The sequence below is a fragment of the Cuculus canorus genome, chromosome 7, assembly GCF_017976375.1.
Source record: "Cuculus canorus isolate bCucCan1 chromosome 7, bCucCan1.pri, whole genome shotgun sequence".
Lineage (NCBI taxonomy): Eukaryota > Metazoa > Chordata > Aves > Cuculiformes > Cuculidae > Cuculus > Cuculus canorus.
Window position 1 is genome coordinate 24,092,214 of NC_071407.1, and position 19,646 is coordinate 24,111,859.

At 42.2% G+C, this 19,646-nt stretch overlaps 2 protein-coding genes across 7 annotated transcripts in view; one reads left to right on the forward strand and one right to left on the reverse strand.

Annotated features, from left to right (window-relative positions):
* The window catches only part of POLR3A (RNA polymerase III subunit A), a 36,462-nt gene extending 32,959 nt beyond the window's left edge, over positions 1-3,503 (reverse strand). For 3 of the 4 annotated variants that reach the window (XM_054071221.1, XM_054071219.1, XM_054071218.1), the window contains exons 1-4: positions 2,999-3,503; positions 1,659-1,794; positions 1,105-1,242; positions 411-582 (exon numbers count right to left, since the gene is read on the reverse strand). In XM_054071221.1, coding sequence (XP_053927196.1) covers positions 411-582; positions 1,105-1,242; positions 1,659-1,794; positions 2,999-3,042 — 490 coding nt within the window. In that variant the 5' untranslated portion in view covers positions 3,043-3,503. Of the gene's footprint in view, positions 1-410; positions 583-1,104; positions 1,243-1,658; positions 1,795-1,878; positions 2,750-2,998 lie in introns of those variants that run through there. The other variant, XM_054071220.1, reaches the window with a different exon arrangement.
* A 121-nt stretch (positions 3,504-3,624) lies between these two features.
* Positions 3,625-9,772, forward strand: RPS24 (ribosomal protein S24). Of its 3 annotated transcripts, XM_054071223.1 has the most exons (7): positions 3,625-3,711; positions 4,801-4,866; positions 5,215-5,424; positions 5,899-6,009; positions 6,846-6,863; positions 8,715-8,750; positions 9,610-9,772. In XM_054071223.1, exons 1-5 carry the CDS (start codon positions 3,709-3,711, stop codon positions 6,849-6,851), a joined length of 396 nt encoding a protein of 131 aa, XP_053927198.1. In that variant the 5' UTR covers positions 3,625-3,708; the 3' UTR covers positions 6,852-6,863; positions 8,715-8,750; positions 9,610-9,772. The 3 variants fall into 3 exon arrangements, with proteins under 3 accessions (XP_053927198.1, XP_053927199.1, XP_053927197.1); XM_054071224.1 differs by lacking the exon at positions 6,846-6,863 and having other exon boundaries at positions 9,610-9,769; XM_054071222.1 differs by lacking the exons at positions 6,846-6,863; positions 8,715-8,750; positions 9,610-9,772 and adding an exon at positions 6,132-6,779.
* The last annotated feature ends 9,874 nt before the right edge of the window (positions 9,773-19,646 follow it).

Genomic DNA, 19,646 nt, shown 5'->3' on the forward strand with positions numbered 1-19,646 from the left:
AAATACATTCAAAATTAATAATGATAATTTCACATAATGATGAAAAGTTAAATTAAATCCAAATTAAAGTCTACAAATGCTTCTATGTTGAAGTATTGATCACTGACAAAAGCTCCCAATACTTTAAAAAACACGTTGAACAAGAACTTTTTTGCCATTATTCAAGTACCAAATATTGATTAGTGCCACAAACAGATATTACACAAAACAAAACAAGCAACTAGGACAATGTCTCTACCCACATAAATGAGATGTAAGCAAGTATGTATTTGGCATTAAGAATGCAATTACCCGATTCTCACTAAAGGCCAGCAAGAATACCCATTAGATGTGGAACTAACAAAGATATTCACGATTTTGATGCCTATCAGAGCAGACAACTACCACTAACCGGAAATGCCAACACTCACCATTAAAGGCACCACAGTATGGACAAGTGTTTTTCTTTCGGCACTTCTCAGACACTTTCTTTTTCAGCCCTCTCTTCTGAAGATATGTAAGGCCGGGTCGCCTCAGGTAATCCAAAAACTGTTTTTTTTCCTCCACGGACAGCATGATACGACAACAGGTTTTGCAGATCATCTTAAATGCAAAATCAGATAAAGTTGTTTAACAGACGCATGCAAAACAGTAACAGTTCCTACTGTAACTTAAGTTCTTCATCAGAGAGCAGTTTCTTGAATGAAGTAGAATGGTCTTGTTTGGAAGACCAATTAATATGCTGTAATACACAAAACTATACAGAAAAGAAATATAGTCAAAGGGGGGAAACCCTTATCTAAGCTCCGCAGGTTCTTAAAAATCCATATAAAGCAAACCGAGCTTTGATGTACTGCCATGTCCTAAAAGGCAAGTTACACTGCATAGATCTAATTCAAACTACTACAGGAAAATAATCAGTCTGAGATAATCGGAAATGGATATATTTCCATCACTATGAAATGTATTTAAATATATTTCTTTTACAAAACATAAGATGTATAAAGATAAAATTTATAATACATCCTCATTTTGGTCTTCTCAATTACCCTTTCAAGCACCAGCTTTTCCGGTAATTTCCTTTTTCAAGACTAGAAAATGATGATAAATCATAATCATATTTACCTGTAAGATGCCTATCACAGCCTTGAAGTATCCAACGTGAAAACAGGGCAGTTCTAAGTCAATATACCCATAGTGTCCTAAGCAATCAGCCAGATTTTTTCCACAGGTTTCACAGGGACGGTCTTTTTCACTGGTTCCCTTTAGGAAGACGAAAACAAAGAGAGGAAAAAATATAAGCTGCAATCAACTGACTACATAGAAAATACAAGAATTCTTAAGCTAATCAGCCATCCTGACTAAAATGGCATTCACATGCAGGTCCTGCTGATACCAGTGACAAACTCATACAGTGCTTGCAAATAATCTACAATAAAGCATGGATGTCTCTGGATCTCCAAATAACAACAATGAACTTACTTTATGCCTCAAAAGAATGTTTTCAGAACCATCCAAAAGGATGAAGAAAGTAGCTGCTACTGCAGTCAACCTATGCAATTCAAGTAGAAGCATGTCGGCACAGACTTGGGTGAACAGTAAATTTCAGCTATCCCAACTTAATTCTAACCACTCCAAATAATTCAACAAAAAGGGCCTGAAAATTAAATGTCCCTCACCATGCGATGGTCGAGCACTCCATACTGCAGCGGAGAGTGATGGTTGTCCTGACTGTACAGGTTTTTGCTGACCACTTGAATGTGAGCTTGCTGGCGCATCTGCTCTGGAGATTTCATGCCAAAACAGATGTGGCTTCTGGAATGGAAATTTCACGTGTGTGTGTGTATGCACACTTATATCACGGAATCACAGCACTGGAGATCACCCAGTCCAACCCACCTGCTAAAGCAGGGTCACCTCAAGCAGGTTGCACAGGAACGCGTACAGGTGAATTTTGAACCTCTCCAGAAGGAGACTCCAAAACCTCTCTGGGCAGCCTGTTCCAGTGCTTTGTCACACTCACAGTAAAATATTTCCTCATGTTCCTGTGTTCCAGTTTGTACCTGTTACACCTTGTCCGGTCACTGGCCTCAATCTCTTGAGCCGCATCCACCCTTTAGATCTTTATCAGCATTAATAAGGTCCTCTCTCTGTCTTTTCTCTGGGCTAAATGGGTCCAGATCTCTCAGACTCTCCTTGTAAGAAATGCTCCAGTCGCCTTATAACCTCCACAGGCTCCCCTGGACAATTTCCAGTAGTTTCTTGTCTATCTTGAGGTGGGAAACCCAGCACTGGACACAGGACTCCAGATGGGGCCTCACTAGGACAGAGTACAGGGGGAGGAGAACTCCCCTCACCCTGCTGGCCACACTCTTCTTGATGTACCCCAGGATACTGTTGGCTGCCTTGGCCAGGAGTGGACATCGCTGGCTCTTGGTTGGCTTGGTGTCCACCAGGAACCCCAGGTCTGCAGAGATGCTTTCCAGCAGGTTGACCTAATCTGTACTGGTGCAAGGGTTGTTCCAAGGCACAGGGCTCTGCACCTGCTCTTGTTAAACTTCATTAGGTTCCTCTCTGCCAAGCTCTCCAGCCCCTCCAGGCCATACAGAAATAGTGATAACTAACAGCATGCACATACACGTGTATTTAAAAATGATGATACAGAACAGATCTAGAGCAGCCGTGAAGAGAAAGACTCCGGTTGCTGGTGGATAAGCTCAACATGAGTTGGCAACATGCAGCTGCCGCCCAGAACGCCAACCATATCCCAGGCTGCATCAACGGCAGTGGGACCAGCAGGGAACAGGGCGAGGGAGGAGATTCGGCCCCTCTGCTGCCCCCCAAACCCACTGCACCCCACGCATCCTCCCTCACCCTTCCTGGCACCCATCCCACCCCCAGTTTCTCCTCATTGCTCCCCGCACCGCATCCCCCACTGCAGCCCAGCACCCCCTGCACTCCCATAGGACAGCCACTGCCCCCCAGCACTCCAGCCGAGCCTTCTCCTCCCCCCACTCACATTTTCTTGGCCACATCCGTCTCCCTAAACTGCTCCTTCACCATCGCGGCGGCGGCGGTGCCAAGACCCGGCAGCGACCCCGGGTGTCTGCACGCGGTGGCGGCGGCGCTAGGACCCGGCGGCGCCCCGGCACTTCCGGCAGCAACACCCCTTGGCGGACCCGGCCGGCTCCCTCGCCTACAGCGCCCCTTGCGGGCCGGCCCAGCTGGATCTTCCTGGGTGCCCTCCGCCTGCAGCGCCCCTTGCTGGGTCACAGCGGGTTCCTCCCGCGTCGCCTCTCGCCCCTCTTTTCCGCAGGGTCGCTCTACAGCTCTGCCTGTCGCTTCCTCACCAGGAGCTGTGCGGGGCGGGAGAACACAACGCAGCACGCGCGCTGCCGCCCGTGATCCCACACCCTGCCCGGCAGGCACCAAGTGGCCACCCCGGGCGTCCCTGCGCGCCCGGCACTGGCGCGGGCAGCCCTGCGCTTGGTCACGCCCCCTACGCTTGAGTGGACACCTCAGAGCGTTGTCCGGCGCCCTGAGTGAGCCCCCATCCCGGCACTGGATTAGACAGCCCCGCAAGTGCCTCCGCCCGGCACTGGATTGGACATCCTATTCGTGGCCCCGCCCCTCGTGTGGCCCCGCCCCCGCCGAGGCCCCCGCGCCGCTTATGATTGGCTGCGGGTCCAACCCCCTTTCTTTTCCTTATTTGCCGCCGCCGCCGCAGCAATGGTGAGTGAAGGCCTTGGTGCAGGCAATCCGTGCCCTCCTGCTGCCATCCTGACCCCGCCGCGCCCCGGGCTGCCGCGCCCCGGCACAGTGGGCTGCCCGTGGTGTGGTTGCAGGGATATGGCGGGGGACGAGCGTGGGGTTGTGCTCGCGCCGCGGAGATGGGTATGCGGCAGCCTGGGCGCGCCGCGCTCGCTGTGTGGCCCTGCGGGCCCATAAGAGTACCCTGGAGTGCTGCATGCCTGGGTAATGTGGCTTATTCCATAGAGTCACAGAGAGGTTGGGTTCGGTGGGACCCTGAAGCTTATCTAGTTCCCATGGCAGTGGCATTTCCTACTGGATTGGGTTGTTTAAAGTCTCATCCAACCTGGCCTTGAACATTTCCAGAGATGTGGTGAGCTGGGTCGGCAATGTGCACTCGCAGCCCAAAAAGTGGTGTCCTGGGCTGTATACAAAACAGCATGGCCAGCAGGGCGAGGGAGGGGATTCTTTTTCTCAATTTTATTCTCCTGAGACGTTACCTGGAGTCTTGTGTCCAGTTCTGGAGTCTTCAGCACTGGAAGGATGTGGATCTGTTAGAGCGAGTCAAGAGGAGGCAGTGAAGATAATGCAAGAGCTAGAGCACTTCCTGCACAGGGACAGGCTGAAACAGTTGGTCTTCTTCAGCCTGGAGAAGAGAAGGCTCCAGGGAAACCTTAGAGCAGTTTGCAGTACTGAAAGGGGCTGCAAGAAAGCTGGCGAGAGACTTTTTACAAGGGCACGAAGTTACGGGACAAGAGAGAATGTCTTTAATTTGGAAGGTTTAGGTTAGACATTAGGAAGAAATTCTTCATGATGAGGGTAGGAACACTGGCACGGGCTGCCCAGGGAAGTTGTGGGTGCCCCATTTTTTGAGATGTTCAAGGCCAGGTTGGCTGGGGCTTGGAGCAACCTGATCCAGTGGGAGGTGTCCCTGCCCATGGCAGGGGCTTGGAACCTAAGGCTTAGGTCCTTTCCAAGCTAAACGATTAGATGATTATTTATGTATTTATAAAGTTTGAATTCTCTTTGTAATTACTGTTTTCTCTTATTTCTTTGTGTCTTATCCCACAGAACGACACAGTGACCATCAGAACTAGGAAGTTCATGACAAACAGACTGCTTCAGCGCAAGCAAATGGTAAAACAATACAGAAATTGCCTTTAATATTTGGTTGTTTGTTCCCCTGTGCATGTTCTTTAGCCACTATAAGTAAAGGGCCCTTAAAAACTTCTGAGCTCTTATTGCAGAACTTAAAAACTTAAATGTTTTGATGTGTGCTGAAGGTAAATATTGATGGTGTGGGAGAGAACTGTTTGTTTTTTGAAGCAGGAACCTGTTATGAACACTTCTGCATTAACAACCATTTCTGCTGCTGAGGTGGTGTAATTCAAGAGTTTAGTTTGTGGTTGGAGTGCCGCACTTGGCTGTTGTACTAGGTGTTGACTTTTTCTTGCTTTTATACAGTGTGTAACAATTCCTTCTTAGGTGATTGATGTTCTTCATCCTGGGAAGGCCACAGTCCCCAAAACAGAAATCAGGGAAAAGCTGGCCAAAATGTACAAGACAACACCTGATGTAATTTTCGTCTTTGGCTTCAGAACTCACTTCGGTGGTGGCAAGACAACAGGTTTTGGCATGATCTATGATTCCTTGGACTATGCAAAGAAAAATGAACCAAAGCACAGGCTTGCCAGGGTAGGTTGTAATTGTAACTTGAGAACACTTAGGGTGTATTTGAAGTGTTGAGTTGTTTGTGATTTACATATGTGAAGATAAAACTTTGTGAAAAACCTCTTGGTGTATTTAGGGGTGTTAAAATACCTTAAGTTAGCATCTGCATTTTGAAGTAGAGTAAGATGGTGGTTTTTTTTTTTTTTTGTTGTGTTTTACTGGGGAGTCGGGAGAGCAAAACTGATGTTACCAGTAAGTTTTAGCAGTAGTGGATAACGAACTACTATTAAAGGTCTTGAAGAAACATGAGAGATGGGACTGATGTCTATGTATATGCTTACATTCTGTGTTGAGTTGTTTATTAGTGAATGTCTCACACTTGGGCTAATATTTAAAGTCTAAGTAATATTTGAAGAGTCCAGAAACAGTGAAAATTCGTGTCAGATGTTACTATCAGTGAAACAATGTTAAATGTACCTTGTAACTGTTTTTCAATAGCATGGCTTGTATGAAAAGAAGAAGACTTCTAGGAAGCAGCGAAAGGAGCGTAAGAACAGGATGAAGAAAGTCAGGGGCACAGCCAAGGCAAACGTTGGTGCTGGCAAGAAGGTAGGTTGAGAATATCTGTAAGCTAGAGTGAGCATGTTGCCTTTGAAATGTGGAATAGAGATTTTACATCAGAATAACATTGTTTTTCTTCCATTTCTTTCACCTGTTCTACTGGATAACAGAAGGTAATCTGTGTGGTCTTGTATAGCTGCTTATCAGCTCAGTAGCTTAGTTTTGCTCCTCACTGCTGCAAGCTTTACTGTTATGATGTGAAACAATGCTTCTTAAATGATTTCCTTTGTGTCCCTTGACCTCAATTTAAACTTCCATAAGTCTTAACAGAATTGCTCTAATTGCATAACTCAGTCTCGCAGTATGCAGATTAGATTACCTTAACACTTGTTACTCAGACAACTAAATGTCTAATGTCAAGTGCACCAAGTTATTGTTTTTTATGGTGTTATTTATAAAGGAAATTTTGTTAAGGGGGTGTGGTTTCAAAGTAGCGAGGGCAGAGTGCAAAAATAGAAATAAGGTAGAATGCCTGCTTTATCTTGGGTGTAAGTGACTGATTCTTAAGATAGTAGAGTTTTATTCTGGTGGGAGCTTCCTGTGCCATGGCTTGGCAGCCTGGAGGGAGGCAGAGTTCCTTTATCTTTAAACATCAAAACTGAGGAATATCTGATGTGCAGAGACATCTTCCATAGCAGCTCTTTGTCTCTGAAGAATACTGGGTAAGCTATGCAGTGAAGTGGGTGTCTTCAAGTTTCAACAAGGGGAGAGAGGGCAAAGGGTTTGGGTGCTTAGTTCTGTAGCTGCTAAAATGTTTTGATGTGTTGAACTTCAGTAATCTTCACTTTTGCTTTTTTTCCTACTTTCTTGGAACTCTCCATCAGAAATGAAGTATCTAGCAGGTACTGGAAATGAGCATGGATGTGGTGACTGAATTATCCATCACTGAAACACATGTCCATTGTTCAATGGAAGCACTGTACTGCCTTGCATGCACGCATGTAGTCTTTAAACTTGCTTCTGTTCTCTTGAGGGCTCAGATTACAACATAATTAACATTATTCTGTGCCACTTAAAAGTAAAATTTGGCTGATAGCAAATGAGATTGTTTGAAACTAGTGAAACAATATTAAGAAAAGGAATTCCCAGTAAGAAGAAATCAATCTGAGTGCTTGAGGCATTGGTTCAGAGCGGCCCAGGTTCTGATTCAGTACAGTGCAGTTGCATGTGTCACTAAACCTTTGTGTGAAAGCAGTCATGCATCTTTATTGAAACTAAGTCACATCACAGGTCTGTACATTTGGGATGATGGTTGGAAAAGACAGGTGTCAGCATTAAATTGTACTTAACTACTGGCCTGCATAGTTCCGTGTTAAGAAGTGAATTACAGTGTAATTAGAAATATCCATGGGATGACATGATTTACTTAATGCATAACTGTAATTCTTGTTAACCTTGGATGGAAACGAACCAGTGTTGCTTCAAACCACTAGATGAGAGAACTACTCCACTAGATAAAGACTTGGAGCCTTTTTTCTTCATGCTTTAATGCTGTTTTAGTGATGGAGTCCTACAGTTGTATACAGTATAGTAGCACAAAATAGTGTTTGGTATAGCAGTGACACTCTCATACACCCTCTTGTGAACGTCAAGGGAGTTGTTTTGTGTTGCACTGATAGCAGTAGTATGGATGAACTTGTTGCCTTCAAGACTTTTTGCAATTGAAAGTACCTGTAATTGAGTGTTAATGCAGAAGGGTTAAATGACTGTCACTTGAATGACTAAACCTGTGCAGTTCCTAGAAATTCTCTTTAAAGCATATAAACACTTAAGAAATCAAGACTGGGATCCTGTGCTGAGGTCATTGTACAGCAGCTGTGACTTCTGCATCAGGTGCTTCTCCAAGTGGCATGCAGCCTCAGTAGGAGGTGAACTGTGTTAAGGGTTAAAGGTTTTTAAATGTCTTTTAAGATGATTTTCTAGTTGATAAGTACGCATGGGTTAGATGTATTTATTCAGTCGGTTTGTTAGTCATGTCTTCAGCATTAAGCTTAATTCATTTGCGTTTTGGAAAACTTGCATGAGAAGGGTTCTGTGGAAAGCTTGTGGAATACGCTTGTTTTAAAGTTTTGTCTCAAAAGATACATGTTTAAACTTGATGTTGTGGCATGGTTCACCGTCTTTATCAGAGCTCCCTCAGAGCTGCTTCAGAGCTCCTGTTCTGTTTTCCTCCACAGCTTCAGGTGAAGGATTTCTTTTTTTTTTAGGTAGTTTGTGTTATTTAATACTTTCTGTAGCTCTGTAGTTGGCTGAGCTTGCATAGTGATTTGGAACAAGAAGATGAGGGTGCCCCTCACCGAGTGTCTGTATTCAGAGCAGTGACCTTTATACAGTGAAAGGCAAATTCCTCCACCCCACCTTTTAATAAAGTCACAACTGTAGTGTGGATGAATGGGCACTTAAAACCATTGCAGCCTATAGGTATAATAGAACATGCATTTGCATTCTGAGTATTAGTTAAAGTCTGAACAGCTCTTGTTAGGTCTCATCTTGAGTTTGAGGAAATGTGTGAAGTCTGAGTCTTCATCCTCTACAGTAGTCAAAACTTTTAAGTTTTACTGTCACATTTCATTGTGATGATTCAAAAAAACCATATTTTAAGTGTCAGCAAAAAGCCTCAAAGCTCTATCTTCTTCAGTAATAGAATTTTGATAAAACTGTGCTCTTACTAATTAATGCTTTTTCATTTTCAGTGAATGAACATACTTCAGATGGAAAATGGATGACAGGTATGACTTCAGAATGCTTTTGTAAGAGCAGATGTTCAGTAGTCTGTAGTCATTATGATGACATAGGTCTAAAATCGACTTATGTTAAGACCACAGTACTTGTGCTCATACAGAATCTGGTGCAGGAGTTTAAGACTAAGAGACTTAAATATTTACAATTATTGGTAAGTTGATTAGTTTGTGACTTCCACTTGTGTCAAATACTTGATTAGTATGAAGACTGAAACAGTAAATCACACAGTTCACGTTTGCTGTTGCTAAAACAATTGATTATTTAGTGTTACTTGAAACAAGGCTCGTGTTTTCCTTCTGTACATATGCTAACAAGGGGATAGTACACCCTGTTTTTTACTATCTTAAATATATTTAAGTGATATGATTTCTATTTTGAGGACAAATTTGTTTTCTTACAGATTCTTATTTCAGGTAGATTCCTTAAACCCTTGATAATTATTTTAGACAAATACTAGACTGTACTTTATCTTTGCTGTAGAAAGTGAGTCAGTTGGATGTGCTGGAGGCATTAACTGTTATAGATGAACTCTTGTTCTATTACAAATGGTCTGAAGGACTCATTTTAAAGCAACTTAAACAGTCCAACTGGGAGCTGATCTAGTGAACATAATGTCTTAAACAGAAAGGTAGCAAAATGATTGTTGCTTGTTGAGCTTTTTGACAGAAGTGATGTCATCTATGCTTTCATTTGTTCCCGTGGAAGTACTGTGAAGTTTCAAACTTTACATTTTTCTAAGGCAGAATTGTTCACCTAATTTGTTGAGAACCAGATTTTCAGGCTCTATAAAGTTATGTTTAAAAGGTGTTTTAATTGTTTGGCACTGATTTATCTTTTCTTTTACAGACTTTGTTATTCTATGAAGAAGTATAGAAAGAATTATTATGGGAAGAAGCTGCTCATCTGGCTTTAACATCAAATAAACTGTGTCAGTAAAATGCTGGTTTGCCCATTAGTTTTGATTTGAAAACTCCCATTTGTTAAGTTTGACAGGTTCAAGACTGGTGCACTGTTTGCACTGTATTAAAATCTTTTCATAATTAAACAACTCTTGTTTTGAGTGTCAATTTGAAGAGAATGAGAGCTTTCTACAGGTAGTAGTATAACCTAGTTCCAAGCAGGCAGCGTTAGTTCATGGAGGTAGGTATGCTTTTGTGATCTAGTGTTTCAACTGTGGTTTGCAAAGTCCTTTTAAGATGTCCTTGTTTGACTGCCTATATTCTAATGTATTGACTTGTGGAAAATAGCTGAAGGAAGAACAAGTAGACAGAGATATTCAAAGCTGCATACTTCCACCATTAAGATTTTTGGTAATGAAGAGTCAGGCATGACTCTTGTTCCCGGGTGGTCAGGAGAGGCTCTGGAGTCTGCCTCTGGCCTGCAAACTGCCGTACACCTCATTTCTCATCTACTGGTGGTAAAGGAGTCATTTAAGATATAATTAGTGGCTGCATGAGGCATGCTACGTGCTAGAAGCATGGACTTTCTGGTACAGGTGTTTTGAGTGGCAAGCAAAATACAAGTTTTATGCTTTAAATAGGACTGAAACAAGCTGGGCAGTTCTGATGAAGATGCTAACTTCTATTACAATCCAGTAAGTTGTAGTGCCTTTGTACTAAGGCAACATTTAGTAACACAAGTAAAACATTTTTAGTGTCTTAGGGGGAGAACCAACAAGGCTATAGTTCAAGTGATTGGAAGGAGGACTGTTTTCTTAGTACAGTAACTTCCATACAAGATCTGGTAGCACTTAATGCCTCTTCTAGTACCTTAGGACTGAGTCTTGAACTCTTGGAGTTGCCATTGTCTGTATGCAGCAGCATCACACTTAGAGCTGTACAGTGACTTTTCTATACCTCATGCTTCTGCCTTTATTGGGGTTAAAAACTGAGATGAGTAGGCAGTTGCACTAGTGAAAGGATAAGTATTCCAATTTCTTCTAAACATAGATGAGCTCATAACATTGGACTAAGGGGATGGTGAAACTCAGTAATTGCTTCTAAGTTTTGACCCTGAAGTCCTGCGGAAGTTAAAAGGCTTTTTTACTTGGCAGACAGACCTTCAAAGATAGGTATGTTCTTCCCAAAGATTTTAAGGGGTCTTAAAAGTGGGATTGTGTACTTGGATATGCAGCATGTGCGTTGTACTCTTGCGTCTGTAGGTATGTTTTGTGTAAGTGACAGTAACTTTGTAACAGCCAAGGAGATTGTAAGAGATAAGGAGTGAATGTTATGCACACAAGGCTTAGAGTTACAACCTAAACCTGTTTTGAAAGTAGCATCTGCAGTTAACCCTTTCTGTGTTGTAGTGTTCAACATAAAGGAGAGAAGAGTCATGCTATTACATATAATGGAACAATCGCTAGGGGGTGGTGTGAACACAGCAATACAAATACATGAAGGTTCATATAGCAACTGTTCATAAAATAGGCTGAAAGGAAGTGGAATTGTCCTGTGCTGAAGAGATCAAGTCCTTTGAAAATGTGCATTAAAAATTGTTGTGTTTTGAATCTGAGCCTTAAGTGGCAGGTTTTGTTTGTCTGTTAGTTTTGAGTTGATTGGAAACAGTCTGTTTCAGTGAAGACTATACACTTAGAGTTTTCCCAATATTTATTATTTAAAGCTCTGGAGTGCTGGCACAAGTTATAGTTGCTTGTTTTCAGAAGCATCCTTACCTTCTTTTGAAGCATTCACCAAAGGATCTATAAATAAGTGCTGGCATAAAGGTACATATGTCCTGCGTAATCTTGATGTTTTGTCCTTGCTTAGTAATGTTTCATGTCCACATAGTAAACTGTGATGTTGCAAGGGGCACAAACCTCTTGAAGAACTTAAGCCTTGAGTTGGAGGATTAAAGATCCCCTCTTCAATGTAATAATGTCTTAAATGCGTTTCATTAGAGGCTAATTTGTAGGGCAGAGCAACTTTCTGAAGTAGATGGATTGAAATAGGCTGTTACTGCTTGAGTGTCATAATTTGGTATTTGATACCCTGTTTTGATTTAAGATTGATAAAAAATACCTGATGGTTCTGTACAACGACTGTTCTTGTTGCCTGGTTATGTTATAACCACATCTCTGTTAAGCTGCACTCCTGTCTTGTGATACGAGGCATTAAACACAAAAAATGGTGCAGGACACAGAATTACACTAAGCAACTTACAATTAATTGATTAGATCAGATCACCCGATTGGAGATTTTTCCATATTCTGCAGTGTTGTATTGGGTGTGGTGTTATCTTTTTCCCCTGTCATTCCACCTGGCAAATGGCAGGCAACTGAATAGCTGTCATCTGAAATCTTGGTGCTTTCACAGCGTGGAGAGGTAAGCATTCCTGCGAGCTTCTGCTCTGCCAACATTTTGCTTTCTTACACTGGGGTCTTGGCAGTGTGAGCAGATGTTGTGTAATTCAGAAGTTGAATGTCCGTGTCGTGCTGTGAAGAGATTCTAGGTTAATCCCCTTTCCTGTGGGAGGTAAAACAATTAAGTGGAAAGCATTGATGAGCAGGAATCTTCACTTCTTTCCCTACTGTGTGCTGAAGGTACCCTTTTATTTCCTGCTGCTCTTGGCACATAACATCATATACAGCTAGTAGTTTTAGTTACTGTTGCCTGCTTTTGTGTAGGAAGGACTCGAAGTTGTGTAGTTGGACTAGTAAGAGTAATTGAAGTCCTCCTGTGAAATACTTGAAAAGCTGTGCAGAAGCCCCAGCGCTTAACTTAGTTGAAACTGGATCACGTGTCCATCTTGCTGAGGTTCCACCTCTATGTTCAGGGAGGTATGAGACACAGCCAGGTAACCGTGGCTTCTACGTGAAGGACTTTGTGGTCTAGAAGGCAAAAGACAAACCACAGCAGATAAAGATTTACTAGGGAAGCAGGCTGTTTGGAGGAGCAGCGATCGGTGTCTTGGTGTCACAGAAAATGGTGACAACTGTGGTACAGATGAAAGATGGTAAAATTTGACGTCACCTGGCCAATGAGATAGGTTATCTAGAGAGCAGCTTCTAACAGGCTTGAGTAAAATGTGAAGGGAAAGAAATGAAGCTGATACTGTCAATGGCTTGAGATAAATGTAGTGTAATGTGCTATGGGGAGACTGCTATACCAGTAGGCAGAGGAATAAAAAGATGTGTGTTCTTCTGGTTCACAGAAGATTTCATGGAAGCATAGAATGTCCTGAGTTGGAAGGGACACACAAGGATCATGGAGTTCAACTCCTGGCCCTGTGTATGACAACCCCAACATTCATACCATGTGTCTGAGAGCATTGTCCAAATTCTTCTGGAATATTATCAGGCTTGGCGCTGTGACTGCTTTTGTGGGGAGCTGTTCCAGAGCTCCACCACCCTCTGGTTGAAGAACCTTTTCCTAATGTGCGGCCTTACCTTTCCCTGGCCCATCTTCCTGCTATTCCCTTGCATCCTATCATTGGTAGCCAGAGCTCAGAGACCAGTGCCTGCTCCTCCTCTGCTTGTGAGGATGCTGTAAACTGTCACATAAGGAATAGAGTATGTAGCCAATCTGTTTGCAGCAGCTACAACAAATTCACTTGTCTGTATTACTCTGGGCAGGTCTCCTACAAAATTAATAGTGTTATTAGTTTCCTACACAGGGGAAATAGAATCTTGTCCTGTAGTGGCTGTTCATACTAAATTAGTACAGTAAGTTAGAAATTTCAGTTGTGGATGCTTCCTTTGAGTGAAACTGGATCTATTGAGCTGGTTTTTGGGTGGATGTTTGATGGTGCAAAGAGACCTGATGAGAATAATTCTTTTTTTTTTTTTTTTTTCCTCTAAATGCTGGAAAAGTTTCATCTGAGCAGGAAACTTTCCAATATAGGTGACAAATATTTTTGTTTATCATCTTCCTATGACAATAACTATAAGACTAAATTATTCCTATGAACACAGTGCCTCGAAGAGGTAGAATGAAAAGGTTTAGGCTTTGATAAGGCAATGTCAGGAGTAGGCATATCCTAGAACATTAATGCGTTTGAACTCCTTTGCTTTAAAGGGGTTAAAGGGCAACTTAGTCTTACGTTTGCTAATATTTGTGAACTGTAGTTGTGACTTAAAACAAAATTTCCCCGTGGAATTTGCTGCTCATCTGGAATTCACTAAGTTTGCTCTTAATTTTAGCCTTTGCTCTCTGTATAGGTTGCAGCTAATGAAACAGCTGCAAAAGTGGCAAAAAGGCATCCTGTGTGCTCTAAGCTAATTGTGTTTTTTTCCAAGAGCAGGCTGTCAACAGCCGGTGTTACTAATAAAAAAGCTTATTCTTCCTTTCCAGTTAACGCCGCTCATACACAGCGATCCTAATTCAGGTCAAGCAGTGTGCTGAGGCAGAAGGACATTGGGAGCATCTGTGACTTCTTGTAAAACAGTAGATGGTTTATGACCAGCAAGAGATGTGCGTGTGCAGTGCTTTGCTGGGGCAGATGATAGCAGTTTGTACATGTGTTCATTGGGTCAAAATACAGCTTGTTATTTAATGAAGCTGCCCAGGCTGCAGACTGACCTGCATTAGGAGAACCATGCTTCACTGCCTTTCCTGATGATCTGATTCGATTGTACTGGAGCTACTGCCCTGCTATCATTTTCTGTCGATTGTTGCTAGCCTCTTTGTTAAGCCAGGCCTCATTTGTCTTGATTTGATAACAGGTTTCAATCACGGATAATAAAACTTTTCTGCAACAAATTACCTCAGATCCATATCTCTTGCATGGTGTTGGCTGCAAGAAGAAAATTGGAGTGTTCTCTCTGGCTTAACAGCCAATGTAAAAGTCACAGTGGGAGTGGCTTAAGAGATTTATTAGGTTCGTGCGAAGGTAATTGCTGTTTTAAACGGTCAACTTTAAAGCAATGAATCTCAGCTTAGGATGCAATTTATTAAATTAAATAAGAACCATTAGTATCTATGAGTATTTGCCAACAAGAAAAAAGTCTCTATTTTGGTAGCATACACTTCTGGAGTCGTGGAACTGATTAACTCCTTGAAGGCATTTTGAGCTGCTCCTTGGTTGCAGAAAAACTCTTGCAGGGAGTTGTGGAGGTGTTAGACAGTGTGCTCATTCGTGGGAGAGAGGGATCTGGCGAGTGAGCTGGGTGCAGCAGAGTTTTGTAGCCCAGTTTCTGCAGCTTCTGCAGGCATTTGTGAGACATGCGGTCAGGTGTTGACGTGGAGAAGAAAGGGTCCTTTTCAATTGAAGGATGTTGGATGTAAACATTGCAGATCTTAGTGCATGTTGTTGATTTACTGGCAGTCCTTTTCTGCTGTGAGAAGAGGATTTCTCAATTAAAAAAATCAAACAATTCCCCCCCTCCCCAACAACAAAACAAACCTCTTAGTGCCTCGCTACTCTTGTTAGCTCAGTTTACTGGTTCTAGTACTACCACAGACCCCTACCAAGCAGACACTAAGTGCAAGGTACTTCTGAGGTCCAGTCTTCAGCTAAGACTTGTCAATAACTTCAGTGACAGTTACAGCAATGGTAAGAGAACAGACCTTCCAATCTCAGATGTGGTGATGCTTTTCTGTTGCTTTTCAGACTAGTTCTCCAAGTACTTACCACCTCCAGCCTCTTTTGTTTTACCACTTTGTTTTACCAGCTGTTGTGGGATGCGAAGTGCAGGAGCATGTTTGTGGAGCTTGCTGAGTAATAAAACGTGTTTATCTAGCCATTTTCAATCTATACAAACTTCAAGAGCAAATATCTTGCTTCTCAGTGAAGATATGTGCAAGAAAACAGCTTAGATTCTTAAAGATGTTGTGCAAAACAATCCTTCAGCCAGCAGAGGACTGTAGAACCACGTGTCACGCAGTTACTGATGGAGAAATGCTCAATCACAGAGTGAGGGGAAAACCTGTGTAGTTGAGATGGTCTCTAAAATATGATAAAATACTGAAAAGGGAGGGCTCTTCTCTTTGTTTGTTTCTCATTAAAAGACTTCATTTGCCCCAGGTTCCATTTGTTGATGAAGATCTATGGGAATTTTGTTTACTTTTTTGAAGCACATTCCCAGGAAGAGTGCTTCATATGGCAAAACCACAGAACCTTTTGGAGGAATGACAGCACTACAGAAATGGTGGCATGTTCCCTAAAGGAAAACATACTTCATTTGTAATGAACATTATGTCTGCAGAAACTAATGGCACAACCTCCTATTCAGTTTATGTAAAATAAAGCAGGCCCATATGTTGCTGCTTTTAGAGTTTGGGTGTTTAAATTAAATGTTGTTTAATGAATATTCAAGCCCATTTGCTCAAAACTTGTACTTGGTGTAGCATCCTTCTCTGTCTTAGCTCATACCTAGAGCATTAAGCCATTACAAGAGGATGCTAAAGCTGAGGCATCTGTTTCTAACTAAAACTTGGATATTAAAATGCCAGAGCAGATGAGAGGGTAAATAAAGACATACAGTAGGAGGATCATATTTTTTTTTGTTTTGTAATTAAGACTGAGAAAGGTTCGCTATGCACGGCACCCTTTAAGAAGCAGGAACATTCCGTGCTCTTACAGGAGCTGCAGTTCGGGGTTGTGATAGTGGCACTGTTTATAGTATAGGAGTTAATTCGGCTTTTTCAGTATGTGTGGGCCAGATGCCTGTGCTGGAACGCCTCAGCACACGGCTCTCCAGAGATATCTGCATCCATGTAAGGCTTCAGGTGCCTGAATGCCGGGTGTGCAGGATGACTACAGAAGCACTCCGCAAAAGCTGGTAACAAGATTTTACCTCTTACAATCTGTCCCCAGCTCAAAGTCAAGTAGTAAAGTTAGAAGGCTGGAAGAAATCCTCTGGAAGCCAGGTTTGTCCTACTGACTGTCTATTAATGACCTGAGGGGCCGGAGCACCTCCCGTCTGAGAACAAGCTGAGCCAGTTGGGGTTGTTCAGCCTGGAGAAGAGAGGAGGTTGCTCTGGGGAGACCTTATAGCAGCTTCCAGTAGTGAAAGGGGTCACAGGAAAGCTGTGGAGGGGCTTTTGATCAGGAAGTGCAGGGATGGGGTGAGGGGGAATGGTTTGAGGCTGAAAGAGATTTAGATCAGATATGAGGAAGATTTTTTTTTTTTTTTTTATGGTGAGGGTGCTGAGGCCCTGGCACGAATTGCCCAGAGAAGCTGTGGCTGCCCCACCCCTGGAGGTTTCAAAGATAGGTTGGATGGGGCTTTGAGCAACCTTATCCAGTGGGAGGTGTCCCTGCCCATGGCAAGGGTTTGGAACTGGATGGGCTTTGAAGTTCCTCCCAACCCAAACCATTCTAAGATACTATTGAATAGTTTAGACTGTTCAGACCTGAAATAAATGCACCTGTCATTTGTCATCAAAGGCAAGAAGCTGCACTAGGAGAGGTTGCTTTCAGTCAGAAAGGAACCCATGGCTACAAATAGGTGATTGATTCAGTCTCGTTTACTTGCATTAATCAAATCAAATTTTTAATTCATGAAAGCGCTCCTGTATATGTTTAAATCCATATCTTATCAACAAAATTTCTCAACAATAAGAAAAAACCTGAAATATGTACTTAAAGTTCATGAAAACCTTTATCTCTGAATCCAGAAATTGACAGCGCTATCCTTCTTTTTTTTAACAGCATGGAAAAAAAATCTCATTAGAAGACAGCTGGAATGTAAACACAAATCACAATAATTGGCTTTTACGTATTTTCATGAGGGTTCTTCAGATGCTTGTTTTAACTGCACAAGTGCAATATTGTAGATATACAGTGAAGCCCTCTTCAGAGAATGATTGATACATGGGTAAAATACTTAAATATATTCCCTAGTGCTGTAAATCTAAATAAAGGCAAAGACATTAGAAAAACAAATATATAAACCCTCAAATTCTTTAAAATTCTGTTATTTGTTAGAGCTTCACTGTCTCTAGTGAGCTAGGTTGTTGAGCCATCAGCAGTGCAAGAAGAGAAGGAGAAATTGCCCAACAAGGTGTCATTTGAAGATACCTACCCTGTTCGGGACATGTCCACAGACCTGAAAAATTCACCTTTTATTATCTCTCAGAGTATTTGTTAGGTTTTTTTTTTTTTTTTTTCCTAATTGGAGAACTGTACACAGATAAAAAAACCTAATGAAGTTAATAATACCATCTCTTGTCTGCTGTGTGAGCTTCTGGGATGAACCACACCTCAATTTCTTCTTGTACTTCAATACAAAATGACCCTGTTCTGGCTACTGAACAATAAGCACTGAGAGACAGTCCTACCCTGAAATACCATTTTCATTTCATATCTCAATTCTCAGCTTCTAAACTTGCAATAACTAGGAAAAAAAATGTTTTCTTTGGAAAACTTGATATGATTGAGAAAGTCTCATGGAGTAATTATTTTCTTTTTAAAATGTAGTGCTATGTTAAACCTAGCTTTTTGCTTATGCAATCCTCTATGTCTATTCAGTGAGTACATCCACTCACTGTAATGAAAAAATTCTTCTTGATTTTAGCATTTATTATTTTCATGGGGCCAATGCAGATGACGAAGGACATGAACTGTCCTTTGTTTGTCATCTGTGGCATTGTTCAGTGGTTGCCATCATCCACTGCTTTCTAAACCTTCTGTGTGCACAGGGGTAACAAAAAAAACCCCTTAAAATGTGAAGATATTTCATAGAATCGTAGGATTGTTTGGATTAGAAGGGACCTTCAAGATCAGCCAGTTCCACCCCCCTTCCCTGTGCCATGGGCAGGGACACCTCCCACTGGATCAGGTTGCTCAGAGCCCCATTCAACCTGGCCTTGAACACCTCCAGGGATGGGGCAGCCATGACTTCTCTGGGCAACCTGGGCCAGTGCCTCACCACATTCATAGTGAAGAATTTCTTTCTAATATCTTCTCTAAATTCCTCCTTTTTCAGCTTCAAACCATTCCCCTGTCCTATCCCTGCAGTCCCTGATAGAGAGCCGCTCCCCAGCTTTCCTGTAGCCCCCGTCGGTACTCGAAGGCTGCCCTAAGGTCTCTTTTTGGAGTCAAATGGCACTGCAGGTGAATTTTTTCTGTGTGTATGCTGAATTTGCAGATAATCTGCTTCTTTTAGCTATGGGATAAATAGAATCTTAGCAATTTTATGTCATGTCAGTAGGATACTAAAGTCCAGGTGGCTTAAAATCACTACCAAATGGCTTCTGAAGTCATCAGTGTCTGTTGAAGGTTTCAGAGCCCTCTGTCAGACAGCATCCTGCCCAGTCCAGTATTCAGAATTTAGCCCATGATTCCCACTTTGTTTCCCTATATTTCTCCTTTTGAAGGACTCCCACCCTTCACCAGCTACAACCTGTTTAAATTGCTGACAGCAAACTTGTCTCTGAACACCAGGAAAATGTAAAAGACTGTTTTTTTCCTTCCTATTATGCTTTAAAACATACTAGCTCTTTCTTCCTCACCTTTCTTCTTGTCAGCTATAACAAACACAAACTGTCTCTAAGGAGAAAATAAACACTTGCTGTGGTATGCAAACACACTATGAATTCATGACACCAGTGCTAACACGGCTTGTTTCAACACCAATTTAAACCCCTTTCTCCTACACCCTATGTCATCTCTTCCTGGCTATCTATCCACCTTCTTCCATGTTTGTCATATTAATCTGGCATCCACCCTTTTGAATGCTTAAAATGTGTTATTGCCCCTTTCTACACTGGTGTGCATGCTAAAACATTGAAATATTTGTGCATCTTCCTTAATGCTACACAGGGAAGATGAAAGAGGCCGTGGAGAACAATTGTACAGCATGGATCCAGCCCTCAGGATAGGAATGATACTGATGACAACCTGTCGAAATGCTGAACTTGTGGTGTTGTTCGGATGAAAGAGAGAATGCAAATGAGAGATAAGGAGAAAATAAAAGCTTCAGGATAGGCAAGGGGGATTTT

Bases quoted from the DNA above. Each gene is read 5' to 3' on its own strand.
- RPS24 (XM_054071222.1), top strand. The intron at 4,867-5,214 runs GTAAAACAATAC...ATTCCTTCTTAG, and splicing joins TGCTTCAGCGCAAGCAAATG to GTGATTGATGTTCTTCATCC. The intron at 5,425-5,898 runs GTAGGTTGTAAT...GTTTTTCAATAG, and splicing joins CAAAGCACAGGCTTGCCAGG to CATGGCTTGTATGAAAAGAA.